The 15,891-nt window shown below is 41.1% G+C and overlaps 1 protein-coding gene across 1 annotated transcript in view; it reads right to left on the minus strand.

Annotated features, from left to right (window-relative positions):
- The window catches only part of AUTS2 (activator of transcription and developmental regulator AUTS2), a 617,139-nt gene that overhangs the window by 12,452 nt on the left and 588,796 nt on the right, over nt 1-15,891 (minus strand). The window contains exons 7-12 of the mRNA XM_053454913.1: nt 8,771-9,242; nt 7,729-7,982; nt 7,303-7,544; nt 5,412-5,456; nt 2,716-2,811; nt 1,054-1,125 (exon numbers count right to left, since the gene is read on the minus strand). Coding sequence (XP_053310888.1) covers nt 1,054-1,125; nt 2,716-2,811; nt 5,412-5,456; nt 7,303-7,544; nt 7,729-7,982; nt 8,771-9,242 — 1,181 coding nt within the window. The remainder of the gene's footprint in view (nt 1-1,053; nt 1,126-2,715; nt 2,812-5,411; nt 5,457-7,302; nt 7,545-7,728; nt 7,983-8,770; nt 9,243-15,891) is intronic.

Genomic DNA, 15,891 nt, shown 5'->3' on the forward strand with positions numbered 1-15,891 from the left:
AAATGTTAACAGATTCCAGGCAAAACAAATGGGTGCTTTCATCCAGTAGCTAAGTTGCTGAACTAAACAGTATTTTACTTTTGTTTAATATACATATCTGAAGCCTTTGAAAAACATGCTGCCTGTTTGCTCAATGTAGACTTGGAAATCAAGAGGCTCCAATCCACCAATTACATCAATATTTCATCAGCACATTCAATAATACAGCAGCTGTGGGAGTACGGGACTGGATCGTTACAACAACAACAGATACTGCATTTCATGCACAAGATCTTTCCACTCTGGTACCACAAGGGATAAAGCCTTGCTTTGGAAACAAAGCAAAGCGATATGGCCAAATGGCAGTAACACCAATACAGCCTCGGTCAAAAGACAATACCTAAATATTTTTTTTGCTGTCTTACATAAACTGCAGCCATATTAACCCATAAGCATAGTGTGGTTTAAGTCTGCAGGGCCTCACTGAAAATGAATACAGCTGTATGACAATAATCCAGTACATGCACCGGTTCAATATAAGAGAGGCACACGAAGTTAGTATAAGGGGTATTAGAATGTAATTTTGTTTTTGGGACACTACTCAGATAATATCTACATAACCATAACATGGATAGAAAGACATCTTTTTCTCAATGCCACTTATTTGCGTTTCCCACCTCATGGTTATGCGGTTAATTGTGTTTTCAAGCAAAAGTAAAAAACAAAAAAAAAAAAAAAACATAACAAAATGTAATCACAAATTCATTTTCAACCATACTCTTTCACCATTAACACATAGTAGTTATATTTATTCTCATATGAAAACTATATATATATATATATATAAACTGCAGATGCACATTATATAAAAATAAACATGTCACTTTAAGGTGAATCCACAGACTTTACATTCATTAAACCTGAAACAGGTACCGATGCATTAAAAAGAGTTGATTAAAAGGTGTGAGGCTGATTGAGTTTTTATTACAAGGGCAGTTAGTATTCATAGGAAGACTATAAATATTTTGACATAATGGTCACACTCTGGTTTCAGTTCCTCTCCCATCCGCTTACCCTGGGGTCCTTCTGCAGAAGAGTATGTGGTACTGTTCCAGGTCTAGCTGCAACATCAATAGGATTGGAAGTCTAAGAACGTGAAGAACAGTTGAAGTTAATTGGACATGACAAAATACTTTTCCCCTCAACACTACTTCATATCACTTTAGCTTTTTGCTTGACATGCCTCTTATCCTGGCAGTTTCTTTTTTCATTTTTCAGGCATCTCAGAAGTAATGGACTGTGACTTTCCTTGATATGTGAAGCTAAACATCATTGGTTTTGGCAGTAGAAAAAAAAAACGTGGCCATATTAACTGCAATCTATTCGCTATTCACCCTTTTGTCAACCTCTACATTGACATAGCATTGACTATCTGAGCAGCGGGACAAAATAAGGTTTGTGTTACCTTTTTTGTAGGCAACATGACAGGGTAGCCTCACAGACCTTTATCTCAAGTGTCAATAGGCTGAATGACTTAGGCAATATTCCCTTGGTGGCTTTCGTAATGAGAAAGCTTGAATCTCAAACATGGATGGAATTTCAGACAGGTTCACTTGCACGACCATAAAGTTAGCGATTTAACTGATGCCTCTCCTGGGGTCCGAAGATGCCCTGCACAACCAATTATGCACTGATTGCAAGTTCAGCAGAATGACAATTTTATTTAATTTATTTCTTTTTTTTACTGATGGGGCATATTTTTGGTTCACGCTTATAAATGAGTAACGGTTGTTTTCTTTGGTAAAAAATATGAAAAAAGACTAGCTTGCTTTATGTATCATTAATAGAGCTCACATTGTTATATTTTCATTTTTTACATCATTCCATAATTCATGATACACTTTTGAGATCTAATGGGTTGTCATTAAATCCATAAGCTATTGTACGCCATCCCTGAATGTATTCAAAATATTGCAGGCAGGAACACCAATTGTAAGGACCTTGGATTAGAGTTTTCTACTACAAGAAATAGCCAATATAAATGAGCCTTCGAAAAATCTTTTTTTTTTTTTTTACATATTACATATTGGAGAGAAGAACTATATAATAACAATAACAACAATTAAGATAACAATAAGTACAATGGTGTATTCGCTATTGTTATCATAGAATGATTGTCTCCATATTTGCGATTCTTATCAGTCCAGATGCACAAAAATGTAATACTGCTGGTATTGCCCAGGCATAGAAGGAATTTGGTGTTTACAAGACACTATCTATACATTCAATTAATAATGAAAAATAATGAAGAAATGAAGTATCCTTTTCATAGAAATGAAACCGAATTGCTATATACTTGTATGAAATAACTGTACAACATGTTTAACATAAAAAAAACACAATCATAAATTCCATTTAACAAAGGCATTAAATGCACTAGTAATTAAAGTTCCAACTGCTTTTATAATGAAAAACAAAAGACACATAACAGCTAATAGCTACTGTATAAATAGCAAAGCATTTACTCATTTAATAGCAAGTGGATCTGAATTGCTTCGAGACACAATAATGCCCACAATAAATAAATATTCTCTTGGTCATCATGTGGGGTAAATAAGCATCTTGTACCTTTACAAGGTCAATGCTGCCTTGGGATACTGGCCAAAACATAGGGATGTATTCCATGAAACAAAAAAAAAAATAGAAAGTGATTCTTATAAAGGAGTACTATTTTACCTTGGGTTGAAATGCCCCTTGAAGTGAGCCAAAGGGTCCCGTAGGTGGAATCATTGGCGGAATGCCAGACACAGCAGGCGGATAGGAGTGGAACAACTGAAAGAAAACAAACAATAGTAAGAAAATAGTAAAGAAATAATAATAAAAAAACATGTCTACAAGACACACAACCACAGCATAAGTGCAAAGCCAAAAGCAGACACTGGTATATAAAAATATACTGGGCTCTAACAGTCAAGGCATTAAAACCATTTTAATACATGTTGAGTGGAGAATTTTAAGGACATTCAACATCAATTAGCACAGAAATGATACCCTTGATGAATTTCTTTTCTTCTAAAATAAAAGGTGATTTTGTAATTATGAATTATTAAATTGGATTGAATGCCTAAATGGTTTCGGAATTTAGAGTACATCAAAAGCAGGAGGGATGTTAAGCCAAATAAGACCAAGGGAAATAGCAAGCTAATTAAAAAAATGAAGCTTTAACAGAGCCAGGATTTCACTCCATTAAGACTCAATTACTTTGTTAAAGGTTTAATGGTGTTGTGTAAGAAATTAAAGAATATGCACAATTATGACTTCATTAGTCTGCTTTAGTGGTTGTACTGTCACTGCTAATGTTAATCTATGGGCCATTTAATAAGCTGAAAGAGCTGTGTGGTCTGTCTCTTAGGGAACGTTGGGTAGGTGTGCCAAAATATACATGCGGTCAGGAGATAATCAGTCTTAACGCAGAATAGATATTCCACTTCCATGCTAATATGTTTCAGGAGAGAGGATATACAGTCATTAGAGGACCATTGTAGAAAACCTTTTTTTTAATTTAGAATTGGCAGGCATAATCATTACTAACATGGGGACGCATAGGAGTGTACAATTTGTTACAAATTAGCAAGAAGAAGAAAAGTGTCTTCTAGTGTTTGTCTAGTAGCTATGTAGCTAGCTATCTAGTAAACTAGACTTTCGGACGCCACTGGTCATAAGCAAATTGAATTGACTTTCACAGGGCCTGAGGACCATCAGCCATTAGGGATTTATGGGATAGTCATAAAACCTGACATTTTTGGGGTACTTCAGAATACAAGTGCCCCCTTATCCACTTAAAACCCGGGTATTCATTCTGCATGATTCAGGTCAGTCCGATAAATCCTGCCCAGCAGTATGTAAAGTATATACCCTGCACACGCAGAGAATGCAGTGTATAAATTTGACATACCACTGGGCTTCGTTTGCAAGACTTATTTGCAGTGAATGGAATAAGTAGGTGTCAAGTTTAAAATCACCAAGGAGGCAAGGTATTTGCTGAACTGAAAACCTCCACACAGAAAAAGATTTATATCAAGAATTATAAACAGGATAATGACACCAAGAAAGAATGATCATATCCACGTTATTTACTAGCCATAAATGTATTTTTCCATATATGAGACACTTATTCACAACCAGAATGTCTAATTCTACAGTGTGGTGGAACGGTAGGGTCACGCTCCACAAAGGCATTTCAAGGAAGGCTTATCACTCATAAAAATGTGCCTACCTTTACAAAATGTTAACGGAATGATACAAGGGTTGTCTGCCTATTTTTACTGATGTAAAGACTGCAATCTGTCCTTAGTTTCGTCCTCGACTCCGGATACTTTTATGCCTATCCCATGCATATTTAAAGTCCCTCACTCTATTAACTTCTACCATTTCTGCTAGAAGGATGTCCCATTTCAAGGGGTGTATTTTATGTAGGCTTTTTGTTTGGAAAATTCGCTACAGATCCAGTGTAATGGATGCGGGTGTTCAGTTGTAATGATATTGCCTATTATACCAAAAACATGTGTAAAAACATTTTTGGTTTCAGTTGGGCTTTTTTTTTAGTGAGACAGAAGCCAAAACCCGCATCTATCGCACTCTTGTTTTTGTAAACTGAAAGTGACGTAATACCTTAATATTCAATGTCAAAGGCACATCAGCTCTTTAAAGGGGACAAGGTACATTTTTTAAATGTATAGATTTATATTATAGATTTCTTTTTAATTTTCATTTTTTGCACTTTGTAGATTGTGATATGAGAGTATAATGACTAATTCCAGGAATATTTTTAAATTATGTAAAATTATGTAAATTTGAAATCTATTTTATATCAAATAAACATAGAATGGAAAGGTGTGTTACTGTGTTTAAAAAAAAAACAGTGCCATCTCAGTACCTCAAAATGAGAAGGTTTTGAGAATATAAAGTATAATAAATCTCTGGTTAAATTTATCAACTTTTCTCGTGTAGCAGCCACCGTTTGGATCAGAATAACTTAAGAATTTCATCTTGCAGGTTTTACAACACCCATGAAATCCCTATTTAAAATTCTTGGTTGATTGTTATTCTCCCGGTGGGGAGCAAGGTTCGGGTTGCATGTCATCTCCTCCACAGTAAGACTTCTTGTACAGTTTATGAGTAGTGACAAATTTTGATTAAAAACAGGATACTGCATCTCCAGTAGAAATGAATCATGCGAATGAAGCCTCCATATTGCCCCAGCCAAAGCGAGAGAGAAAGCGATGGGAATTCCAAGACGGATGATTAGAACAGGCACTGAAATCTTGGCAAGTTATGGAGAGAGAGGAAAGGGGGTGATGGTTTCAGCATGCTACAGACAAGCAATAAGCCAACGGTTTTATCACAGCACTTTTTTTTTTTTTTAAACTCACACTGTGGCGGTAGAAGGGGTCAACCTTTGTAGGGTATTTGTCAAACTGCAAAAGGATCAAAGCAAATAGTTATTACCGTGTGGCGGTGGAGCAGTCATAAAGAGCACACTTTTTATCACACTGTTTAACAACCAAGAGCACTATCCACAAGCCCACATCCAGTATATTGTTAACAGCCACACTGTTTAACCTCCACCAAGTGAATACTGAATCTACGATCCGCTCACCCTGATGTTTTTATGGTGTAAATAAAACTGCGCGCTGGATGTTGTGCACACAAAGACATTTTTATGGCAGCCTTGTATTTTATTTTTATGATAAAAGATGATCCCTATAAATACATTTTTTTTTCTACAATAACATAATAAAGCTGCAGCAAGATGGCCCGCAATCACCAAAGCAGTGATCCTACAGGATATACAGGCTTAGCATTAGAATGAAGCGCCTCTTTTTACAATGTTCGGTTCTTATGTGTTGTTTTAAGTAGCTTTATTTTTTATGGTAAAAAGGTACACTTAATACACACTAAGGTCTGTGTTACACCTGTTAATGCATTTTTAATGTGCACAATTTATATTGCTTGTCTTTTCCAAAGAGATATATTCATACTCAACAGCTTTATAAGGATAGACAGTCTTTTCACAATAGTATTTTAATACCAGTCTAGGCGACAGCCATCATGTTTTCTATCATACTTCTCAAGATGCTCTCTCCACCTAATGTATCGGTTTGTCTTAGTCTGTCAATCCTAGTCTTGTCATACCCCTTGAATTTATGTGCAGCATTGTAAGAATTGTTGGCGCTATATAAATGAAAGATAATAATAAGAAGAAGCAGCTTTGTGACCTCATTTTGTTTTAAATGAATTATACATATAACAATTGCAGATTCAATCGAAATAATAAAAAAATTAATTCTCTTTCCACAAAACATTTTTCTGTAGTATCTGCTCTAAATGAAGTGGCAAGTAGATCTCATCTTCTAGAGATTTTGTAAGCAGAGTCTAAGGTGGCATTCACCTTTATACAGTATTTACAAAAGTAAGACATGGTACACTAAAACATGGTTCTGTATTTCTCTATGTGAAGTACTCGAGATGCATAATAGAGCAGATCCCAAAATTTCCTTAAGTGCCTTGGAAAGTCAAATCTTCAAGTACTAAGATAAATGTCTAGCCATGCTGGTCACAGAAAGAAAAGTTCTACTAAAGCTACTTCTGTTTGATCTTCTGCAACATCTTACTGGATAATTTAACTGTTAAATATTTATGCTCTACTACTGCGGTAGGTTATTGTAAAACGTTTCCCTGCTTAAACAAAAGTAACCTGATCAATTATCATTAATAACTGCAATTTCACTTATGATTTTAACTTTTTTCCCCCCAAAAATATAGCCAGGTTGACATGGACTGGAAGGCATTGACAGGAGTCTAAAGGTTTTTGCAGCACCTGAACCATAAAAACACTAAAATGGTGATGTGGCCATGGTTCATTAGTGCACTGCAACACTTTAATAAAATGTTATTAAGTCTTCCATCATGTTATTCACCTGGCAGAAAATCTAACATCACTAAAAGAGAATGGTCACACAAACAGCTCTGGCAACAGGTTGCTTGGGTCAAAATATAGGACTATTTTATAGTAAACTCCACAATTTCTCCCCATATCAATATATTCCACTTACCTGGGACCACAACACTGATTTACACTGTTCCCTGTCTTACAAACACTAAGCCTCAAAGAAACATGTGCATGATTTTCCTCCTCGGTTTAGAATGAGAAGGTTTTTCTACTGACACTTCTTCAAAATCTTACATGGTAAGTAAACCCAAATTTGTATATCAAACCAACTGAAAATTAAGTAATTAGAGTTGTGTTCTACTTATCCTCACATTTCTGGCTGGGGTACGCACCATGGGCGGTGCTGGAGTCGGCATAATGGCGGTAGGCGGGATGGCGTGTGGGAAAGGCGTAAAGGTGTGCTGGTGGGTGTGTTGATGTGTATGCTGGTGCTGATGCTGGTGCTGGTGGAACTCTGTCCTTAGGTAAGGAGGTGGGCCCAATGATGCCCCGCGATCTGCACTCTGAGAAGCCAAAAAGCGTGTGTTCAGTTCCTGTCTGAGAAGGTCTTGCTCTGAAACACAAAATTGGAAAGATGGTTTGATTACTATCTACATACACTATGACACTGGTACACTAATACAATATTTTAAGAAAGTCTACATTGGAAAATTAGTGTACACAATCTTAGGCAGATAAGCAGGGTGTAGATTCCACCCACTACTCCCACTGAGCATTTATCATGTTACCCACCATACCTGAGTATGAACTGCTTGCTGGATGTCCTGGAACTTGCAGTGTCCCTGATGTCAGTGGAGGTGGAGGAGGTAGAGCAGCAGGTGGGGCAAACATATTGGGGTGGTGCTGGTGAGCAGGTGGTTGGAGGGTGGGTGTAAAGCTATGCAAGGGACTGTGACTTGGTAAAGACAGAGGGTACGGAGAAGCTGATGAATGACGAGCCAAATGTGATGGCGCCACCTGACTTTTGGCAGGAGTGCTGCTTCTGCTGCTGCTGTTGAAAGAAAATCACAAGCAGATCAATACATCTGTCGCCATTAAAAAGTTCAATTTTAACACAATAAAACATAACCTCTTTTTTCGATTGGACTAGGCATCAACTGCAGAGTGCTGCCAAAAAGACCCTATTCAAGAAAATAAACACAAAATCAATTGCCTTAAAAAAACCTTGCTATGTCAGTTCGATTTAGTAGCATTTTGTTTTCTTTCAAATCACATTGTTACCAATTATAAAAAAGCTGTTCTAGATCAAAGGGAAATGTAAAGAGTATACACAAAAAATGCTTTCTGTATTTCAGTACATTGAATCCCTTTGTATGAATACATATTTGATACTAGTGTCCCATAGTTTAAATTTGGGTTTTATTCACCGAAGCCGAATAACGGGTAGGTGAATTTGTAGGTGAGTTGCCGTTTCAACTCACCAGCTTCACCTTACGTTATTCAGGGCCAGCTTCAGTGAGCTTCTGCTGCTAGAACAGCTTGACTGACCCTGTACAAGGCGTAATGAAATCAGTGAGAGTTCTTGAAAATCACCAATTGAAAAATGTGTTGTAGAGGGCCAACTCAGGCCTTCTTGCAGAAGAAACTTATCAGGTATGTCCCTTCATAATACATAAGGAATGCAGAAGGTTCAAACCACAATGTAAACTCTCCTGCCAACTCTCCACTTTAATGAATAAATAGCTTGAAGTGTTACATTTTGTGTGGTTTATTACAGTAGTTAAATACACTACGTGTTTAGGGTTCCAAAATATTTTTACGTTTGGCAAATTGACTAACCTTAAGCTGTTCACACTTAAACTGCTGCTGTTGTAGCTGCACAAAGACTGGGGTAATGATTGGGAAGAAGCTTGTGTTTGCACTGCTGGAGGACTGTGGAGAACTGGTGTCTGGGACAGGGACTGAGCCTTTGGTGGCAGCTGTACTTGCGGTTGCGAAGGCAGTGGCTCTTCTTGTTCTAGAGGGGTTCCAGGAAGTTGAGGAAGCTCAGGTTGTGTCTGTATAGGGCTCGTTGATCGAGAAGCCAACGGTTCTGGAGGAGAGTGTAGAGTCTGTGGCTCCAATTCTGGTTGAATTGTAGGCAAAGAGGGTGGGCAAACTTCCTTAGACAGCAACGGTTCAAACTGCAACTCGTTGGTACTGTCTTGGCTCTTCTCTTGACTTCTTTCTAGTCCTGAAACTTTCGGGGCAACTGGACCTGTAGCATCTTTGTTGTCGTTTGCAGTCAGCAAACTGACTCCCAATATTGTATCTGCACAGAAACACATCCAACATTTGAAATAAGGTTGACTTTCATTGTTTATTTTCTTGTGCTGCCCTGCAATAACATGACGCAGGGCCACTAGTAAAAATACACTTAATAAAGACACTGGGTAAGCACCCTACGTTTAGCAGACGAACAGTTTCAAAGATCTCAATTTAATTCTAATGTACAGTAGTTGAACGTAACGCACACATCCTACAGCTAAGCTACTGCAAACCACAGGTGTTCCATCACAGTTTGTGCTTCATTACCTATCTAATGCCAGATGTTAATGTGAACGGCAGAGGTGATAACATATTGCAATGTTGAACAGAACAGATGTTTCAGGGTTAGTTCATCCTTTTCTATCCAAGTTAGTAGAGTTAGACCCAGTACTCTAGGGTATATTTATGCACATCAGTGTTTTCTTATTTCTATGCATACTGTACAGTATACATATATACACCATACACACAGATAGATTGCCTAGCCATAGGATTTCAGAGTTAAGAGTGCATATTATACACAGGCACAATATATATATATATATATATATATATATATTGTGGTAAAGTGTATGGGAGCGTGGTTGATGGTATATATATCTCACCTGGTTACCTCTGCCAGGCATGGTAGCAAACCCAGGTGCTCTCAGGTGAGGCTTCCTAAGCTCGTTACTGGGGAGGAAGCCTTAAAAGAGAGGGCTGGTAAGTTTGCAGGTGAAGGGAGAAACTGAATGAAGGAGCAGCTACAGCCAGCGCTGCAGCTCACCAGGTATGAAGCTTTACCCCATACAAAACTGGTTACTTTGCTTTGCGTCAGACCTTAGGCTGCTAGAGAGGTATCCTGCTGTTTAGTTAGAGCCGGACAGGCTTATAGTTTGTTTTGTTTACAAGGTGCTCTGTAACTACAACATCTAAATAAACGCGCTTTTACGTTGGAAACCTGTGTGAAACCGTCATTGCCGCCCCATGCGTGAGCTGTCCCCTACAATTGGTGGAGAATGCGGGCACAGTGGTGCTAGGAGCAACGGCAGGACAAAACACAGCATCTGAATTTTGTGGACATTTAAAGGGCCGGAAGCATATGTCCTGAGTGAAGGCTGCAGCACTGTAAGGCCCATCCGGCACAATGGAGGAAGTGATAAAGCAGCTGATACAGGCTAACCTGAGACATGAGCAGGCCTTGGAACAGCAACGGAAGTTTCATGCAGAGGCTTTTCACGCCCAGCAACATGCGCAACAGCAGACTATGGCCCAACAACAGGAAACGAATCGCCTGTTAATGGAGCAGATTGCTGCGCTCAGAGAGACTGTTGTGGCTCAGTCCCAACAAGTGGAGGCAAGCCCCCTTGAGACTGTTAACGTGAGGAGGGCCGTTCAGCGGGGCTTACAAAAAATGACACCCGACGACGACGTTGAGGCATACCTCACCGTATTTGAGAGAGTGGCGGAGAGAGAGAGACTGCCAGTTGCAGAGTGGGCAGAAGTGATTGCACCCTTCCTGACTGGTGAACCGCAAAAGGCCTACTATGACCTCGGGGAGCAGGATGTCCGGGACTTTACAAAACTAAAAATGGAGATCCTTGCTCGCCTGGGTGTTACGCCCGCTGTTCGGGCCAAGAGAGTCCACTGTTGGAAATACACCATGGACAAGCCTGCCAGGTCCCAGATGTATGATCTGATTCATCTTGTACGCAAGTGGCTGGAACCAGAATCCACTACACCAGCCCAGATTGTGGAAAAGGTGGTAGTGGACCACTACCTCCGCGCCCTCCCGGCGGAGCTACAACGGTGGGTTGGGCATGGAGACCCCAGAACTGCTGAGCAGCTTGTCAACATGGTGGAAAGGTTCATAGCAACGGAGGACTTCCTCCGTGAGGTCCCTGCGGCACCAACACCTTCCAAGACTGTCAGACCCGCGACATCTTTGGGTAAGAGAGTTCCAGCTGGAGGTGTATGGAAAAATGTGAGAGAGAGCAGGGCTCTAGAGTTTGGGCAAGGGCAAAAGACTGATCCTGAACCCCTGGGACCCCACAATCCTAGAAAGGGCTCCCTACTAAGGAGGCCAGGGACCCCCCAGTGCTGGAGGTGCCATGAGTGGGGACACATAGCCGCCTATTGCCCTCTTAACTCAGAGCCCATGGTGTGTGACGCTAGTCGGCGTCAGTCCCTGTTTGCAGAACCTGTTTGTGCAGCCATTCCAGAATCAGAGACTGAGCCGCATTTTTGTATGGTGAAGATAGGTGACTGCTCCGTGAAGGCACTTTTGGACTCGGGTAGCCTGGTGACTTTGGTTCGGGCTGGCCTTGTGACTATGGACTACGTGCCGAACAAGCACATAAGAGTGCTATGCATCCACGGGGATATTGTAGCTTACCCTGTGGCCCCCATTAAGTTGGTGACCCCATCTGGAACTGTGACCTACGAAGTCGGAGTTGTAAAAAGACTTATGCATGCGGTTATTTTAGGCCGCGATTTCCCCTTGTTCTGGGAGTTGTGGAGAAGGGGGAACGTTTCTGCAGCTGGGGAACAAACTCCGGCAGAGTCTGTAACCCTCCCTGTAAATAATGGGTCAGGTGAGACGGCCATTGGGAACACTGATACCAGTAAGGGGCATGATGAAAAGGATCTAGGCCCACCTGAAATGTATAGTGAAGATTCTTTCCCCTTGCAGGTGTTAGCTGGGGAGGAAGAAGAAGAAACTTCCCTACCCGGCCAACAGGTCTTAGATTTAGAAATGTCTCGGGGTAACTTCGGGACCGAGCAAGTGAGAGACCCCACTCTGGGAACTGCACGGGCAAATGTCACGGTAGTAAATGGGGTACCACAGGAACCCGAAGCTGACCAGAAATTTCCGCATTTTGCCATGAATGGGGATCTAGTGTACCGGGTCACCAAAGTTAACAAGGAAATTGTGGAACAGCTTCTGGTGCCAAAACCATACCGACACCTGGTGCTGGACATAGCCCATAACCATGTGTTTGGGGGGCACTTGGGGACTAATAAAACACAAGAGAGGGTCCTCCAAAGGTTTTATTGGCCTGGGGTATATGAAGAAGTAAAAAGGTATTGTGAGTCATGCCCCACATGCCAGAAGAGTGCCCCAACACCACACTTCCGTAGCCCCTTGGTGCCACTTCCCATCATTGAAGTACCATTTGAGAGAGTTGCCATGGATTTGGTAGGGCCCATTGTCAAATCTGCTAGGGGACACCAATACATTTTGGTTGTCTTGGATTATGCTACCCGGTACCCAGAGGCGGTACCCTTAAGAAACATGGCCTCCAAAAATATTGCTAGGGAGTTGTTTTACATGTTCTCTCGCACGGGGATCCCTAAAGAAATTCTTACTGACCAGGGTACGCCCTTTATGTCACGGGTCATGAAAGACCTGTGTAAGTTGTTTAAAATCACTCACCTCCGTACCTCAGTGTACCACCCTCAAACAGACGGGTTAGTGGAGAGGTTTAACAAAACCCTAAAGCATATGCTAAAAAAGGTGGTAGAAAGGGATGGTCGGGATTGGGACTGTCTATTACCCTACCTCATGTTCTCTATCCGGGAGGTGCCCCAAGCGTCTACAGGGTTTTCCCCCTTTGAGTTAGTGTATGGCCGACATCCACGGGGTTTGTTAGATATTGCCAAAGAAACTTGGGAGACCGAGGCCACCCCATATAAGAGTGTTATTGAACATGTGGCTCAGATGCAGGAGCGAATAGCGACGGTGATGCCTATAGTTAAAACGCATCTGCAAAGAGCGCAGGAGGCCCAGAGCAGAATTTATAACAGATCTGCCAGGTTGAGGGCCTTTAATCCTGGGGACAGGGTCCTGGTTTTAGTGCCCACCGTTGAAAGTAAGTTTTTAGCCAAGTGGCAGGGTCCCTATGAGGTTGTAGAGAAGATGAGTGAGGTGAACTACAAGGTCCATCAACCGGGCAGGAGAAAACCCTTCCAGGTTTACCACGTAAACCTGATCAAGCCGTGGAAAGAGCGGGAGTCTTTGGGGGCGACCCAGGCAGGGGTCAAAGAAGTGGGGCAACCAGTTCCCCCAGTAACAATAGGAGAGGCACTGTCAGTGCCCCAGAAGCAGGAGGTGAGGGAGTTCCTGCAGGAAAACAGACGAAAGTTTTCGGACCTACCTGGCCGTACCCACCTCATAAAACACCATATTAAAACTGAGCCTCACAGTAAAGTGAACCTGAAGCCATACAGGATACCAGAAGCCCGTAGAGAGGCGGTATCCACGGAGGTCAGGCGCATGCTTGAATTAGGTGTTATTGAGGAATCTACTAGTGAGTGGTCAAGCCCCATAGTGCTAATCCCAAAGCCCAACGGGACGTGGAGGTTCTGTAATGACTTCAGGAGATTAAATGAGGTCTCAAAGTTTGATGCGTACCCCATGCCCCGAGTGGATGAACTGGTTGAGAGGCTTGGGAAGGCAAGGTACATTACAACACTTGACCTTACAAAGGGCTATTGGCAGATACCGTTAACTGAGGAGGCTAAAGAGAAGACTGCCTTTTCCACTCCAGAGGGCCTGTTCCAGTATGTTGTGATGCCATTTGGGTTACATGGGGCCCCTGCTACCTTTCAGAGGCTGATGGATCTGATTTTGAGACCACATCGTGATTATGCCGCTGCTTACCTGGACGATGTGGTAATTTTTTCGTCTGACTGGAAAAGTCACCTCGGTAAGGTACAGGGCGTGTTAGACTCCATTAGTGATGCAGGCCTAACCATAAACCCTGAAAAATGTGCAGTGGGTCTGGAGTCGACGGGGGGGATATGTGGTAAAGTGTATGGGAGCGTGGTTGATGGTATATATATCTCACCTGGTTACCTCTGCCAGGCATGGTAGCAAACCCAGGTGCTCTCAGGTGAGGCTTCCTAAGCTCGTTACTGGGGAGGAAGCCTTAAAAGAGAGGGCTGGTAAGTTTGCAGGTGAAGGGAGAAACTGAATGAAGGAGCAGCTACAGCCAGCGCTGCAGCTCACCAGGTATGAAGCTTTACCCCATACAAAACTGGTTACTTTGCTTTGCGTCAGACCTTAGGCTGCTAGAGAGGTATCCTGCTGTTTAGTTAGAGCCGGACAGGCTTATAGTTTGTTTTGTTTACAAGGTGCTCTGTAACTACAACATCTAAATAAACGCGCTTTTACGTTGGAAACCTGTGTGAAACCGTCATTGCCGCCCCATGCGTGAGCTGTCCCCTACAATATATATATATATACCCTGCTTTATTTCATTCTAAATGGGGTTTAAATTGCGTATGCATGCAATAGACTTGTGGGCATTACATTTTTTTTCAGTGGGCATATATAGGGGACAGAACGTTACAAAGACATGGCCATACAGATCTATGACAATTACAGTTTGCTGATCACTTGCCCTCTCAGATTTACAGTCTGCTGATCGCTTGCCCTCTCAATTTTCTGAGCGAATGCCTAGTTTGCATAATAATGATTCCCCGGGTGCTGGATCTGTTTCGCAAAAAGGAATATATTTTGTGTAATGCTGCTTCAATAAACATGTAAAGATCTACACTATTAACAAAGCAAAAACAATCACTCATACCCTCTCTGTTCAAATTCCTTCAAGATTATTCCTATTTTTTTTACATACACTTATATTTAAACATACCGATTATATTTTTTAGGGCCCCATGAGTCCATAAGGTATAATATGTTCTGTTTGGTGTAGTAGGGAATCCTTTCTCAGAGTCCTCTCCTGAGAGAAGCTAATTTAGAGTCACCAGTCCCTTGACACATTGTTTGCGATTTGACTGCTTGGCTCCACAAGCAATTCTCTTGTGAGTTCAGCACAGATCTGCCGCTTGGGCATTTAACAAACCAGTACTGTACCAGACAACGATAATATACCAATGGTACTAGGGAGCTCTAAATCAGGTATATATCAGTCTAAAGAGTTGGTATGATAACAGAAGTGCCCAGGCAAGGGTTCAATAATATAAATTATATATTTATATATATCATTCTAAATTAGTATGACATGGTTGCTACATAATACATAATATTGTATACCCATTGGCCAGAGACGGGCAAATTCTTAAAACCATGGAGCTTCTAAAATGTTGGTGCTAAGACTGTTAAATATTTAATATCAATTTGTAAAACACATAAACACAATAATTTCTCTTCTAGTTGCTACAGAAGACGTGGTGATGGCCGCTCTTCATTAAATGGGATAATAATATAAGATTTTGCAGAGCACATAAAAAAATTTGCTTTGATACCAAAGAACTGTAGGTAAAATGATCACTCATCTGACATGGGCTTTGCTTCTTCAACCCCGTTCTAATTCTGAATTGTGGGCTTAATTGCAGCTGAACATAATAACATAGTTGGGGTGCTTTTATAATGTCGATCTGCTCAGTATCAGCGTGGCTGAATCAATCACTAAGATGCTGCATGGAAACAGAGCAGCGGCAACAGAGAGCAGTTAACGTGACTTTAATCAACACAATTGTTACTCCAATTCAGTTCATTTCACGTTTTATTATTCCAAAGGGGGAAAGGGTTGATTTAAATGGACGCCATCTATTTTGCAAAGGAAGCCAAAGATTGTAAAGAGGTCTATTAAGTGAATTGCCAATAGCAAACTGCATTATTTTTCTAACTGTGTTATATTGTGTAAGCC

This window comes from Spea bombifrons, chromosome 2, assembly GCF_027358695.1.
Source record: "Spea bombifrons isolate aSpeBom1 chromosome 2, aSpeBom1.2.pri, whole genome shotgun sequence".
Lineage (NCBI taxonomy): Eukaryota > Metazoa > Chordata > Amphibia > Anura > Pelobatidae > Spea > Spea bombifrons.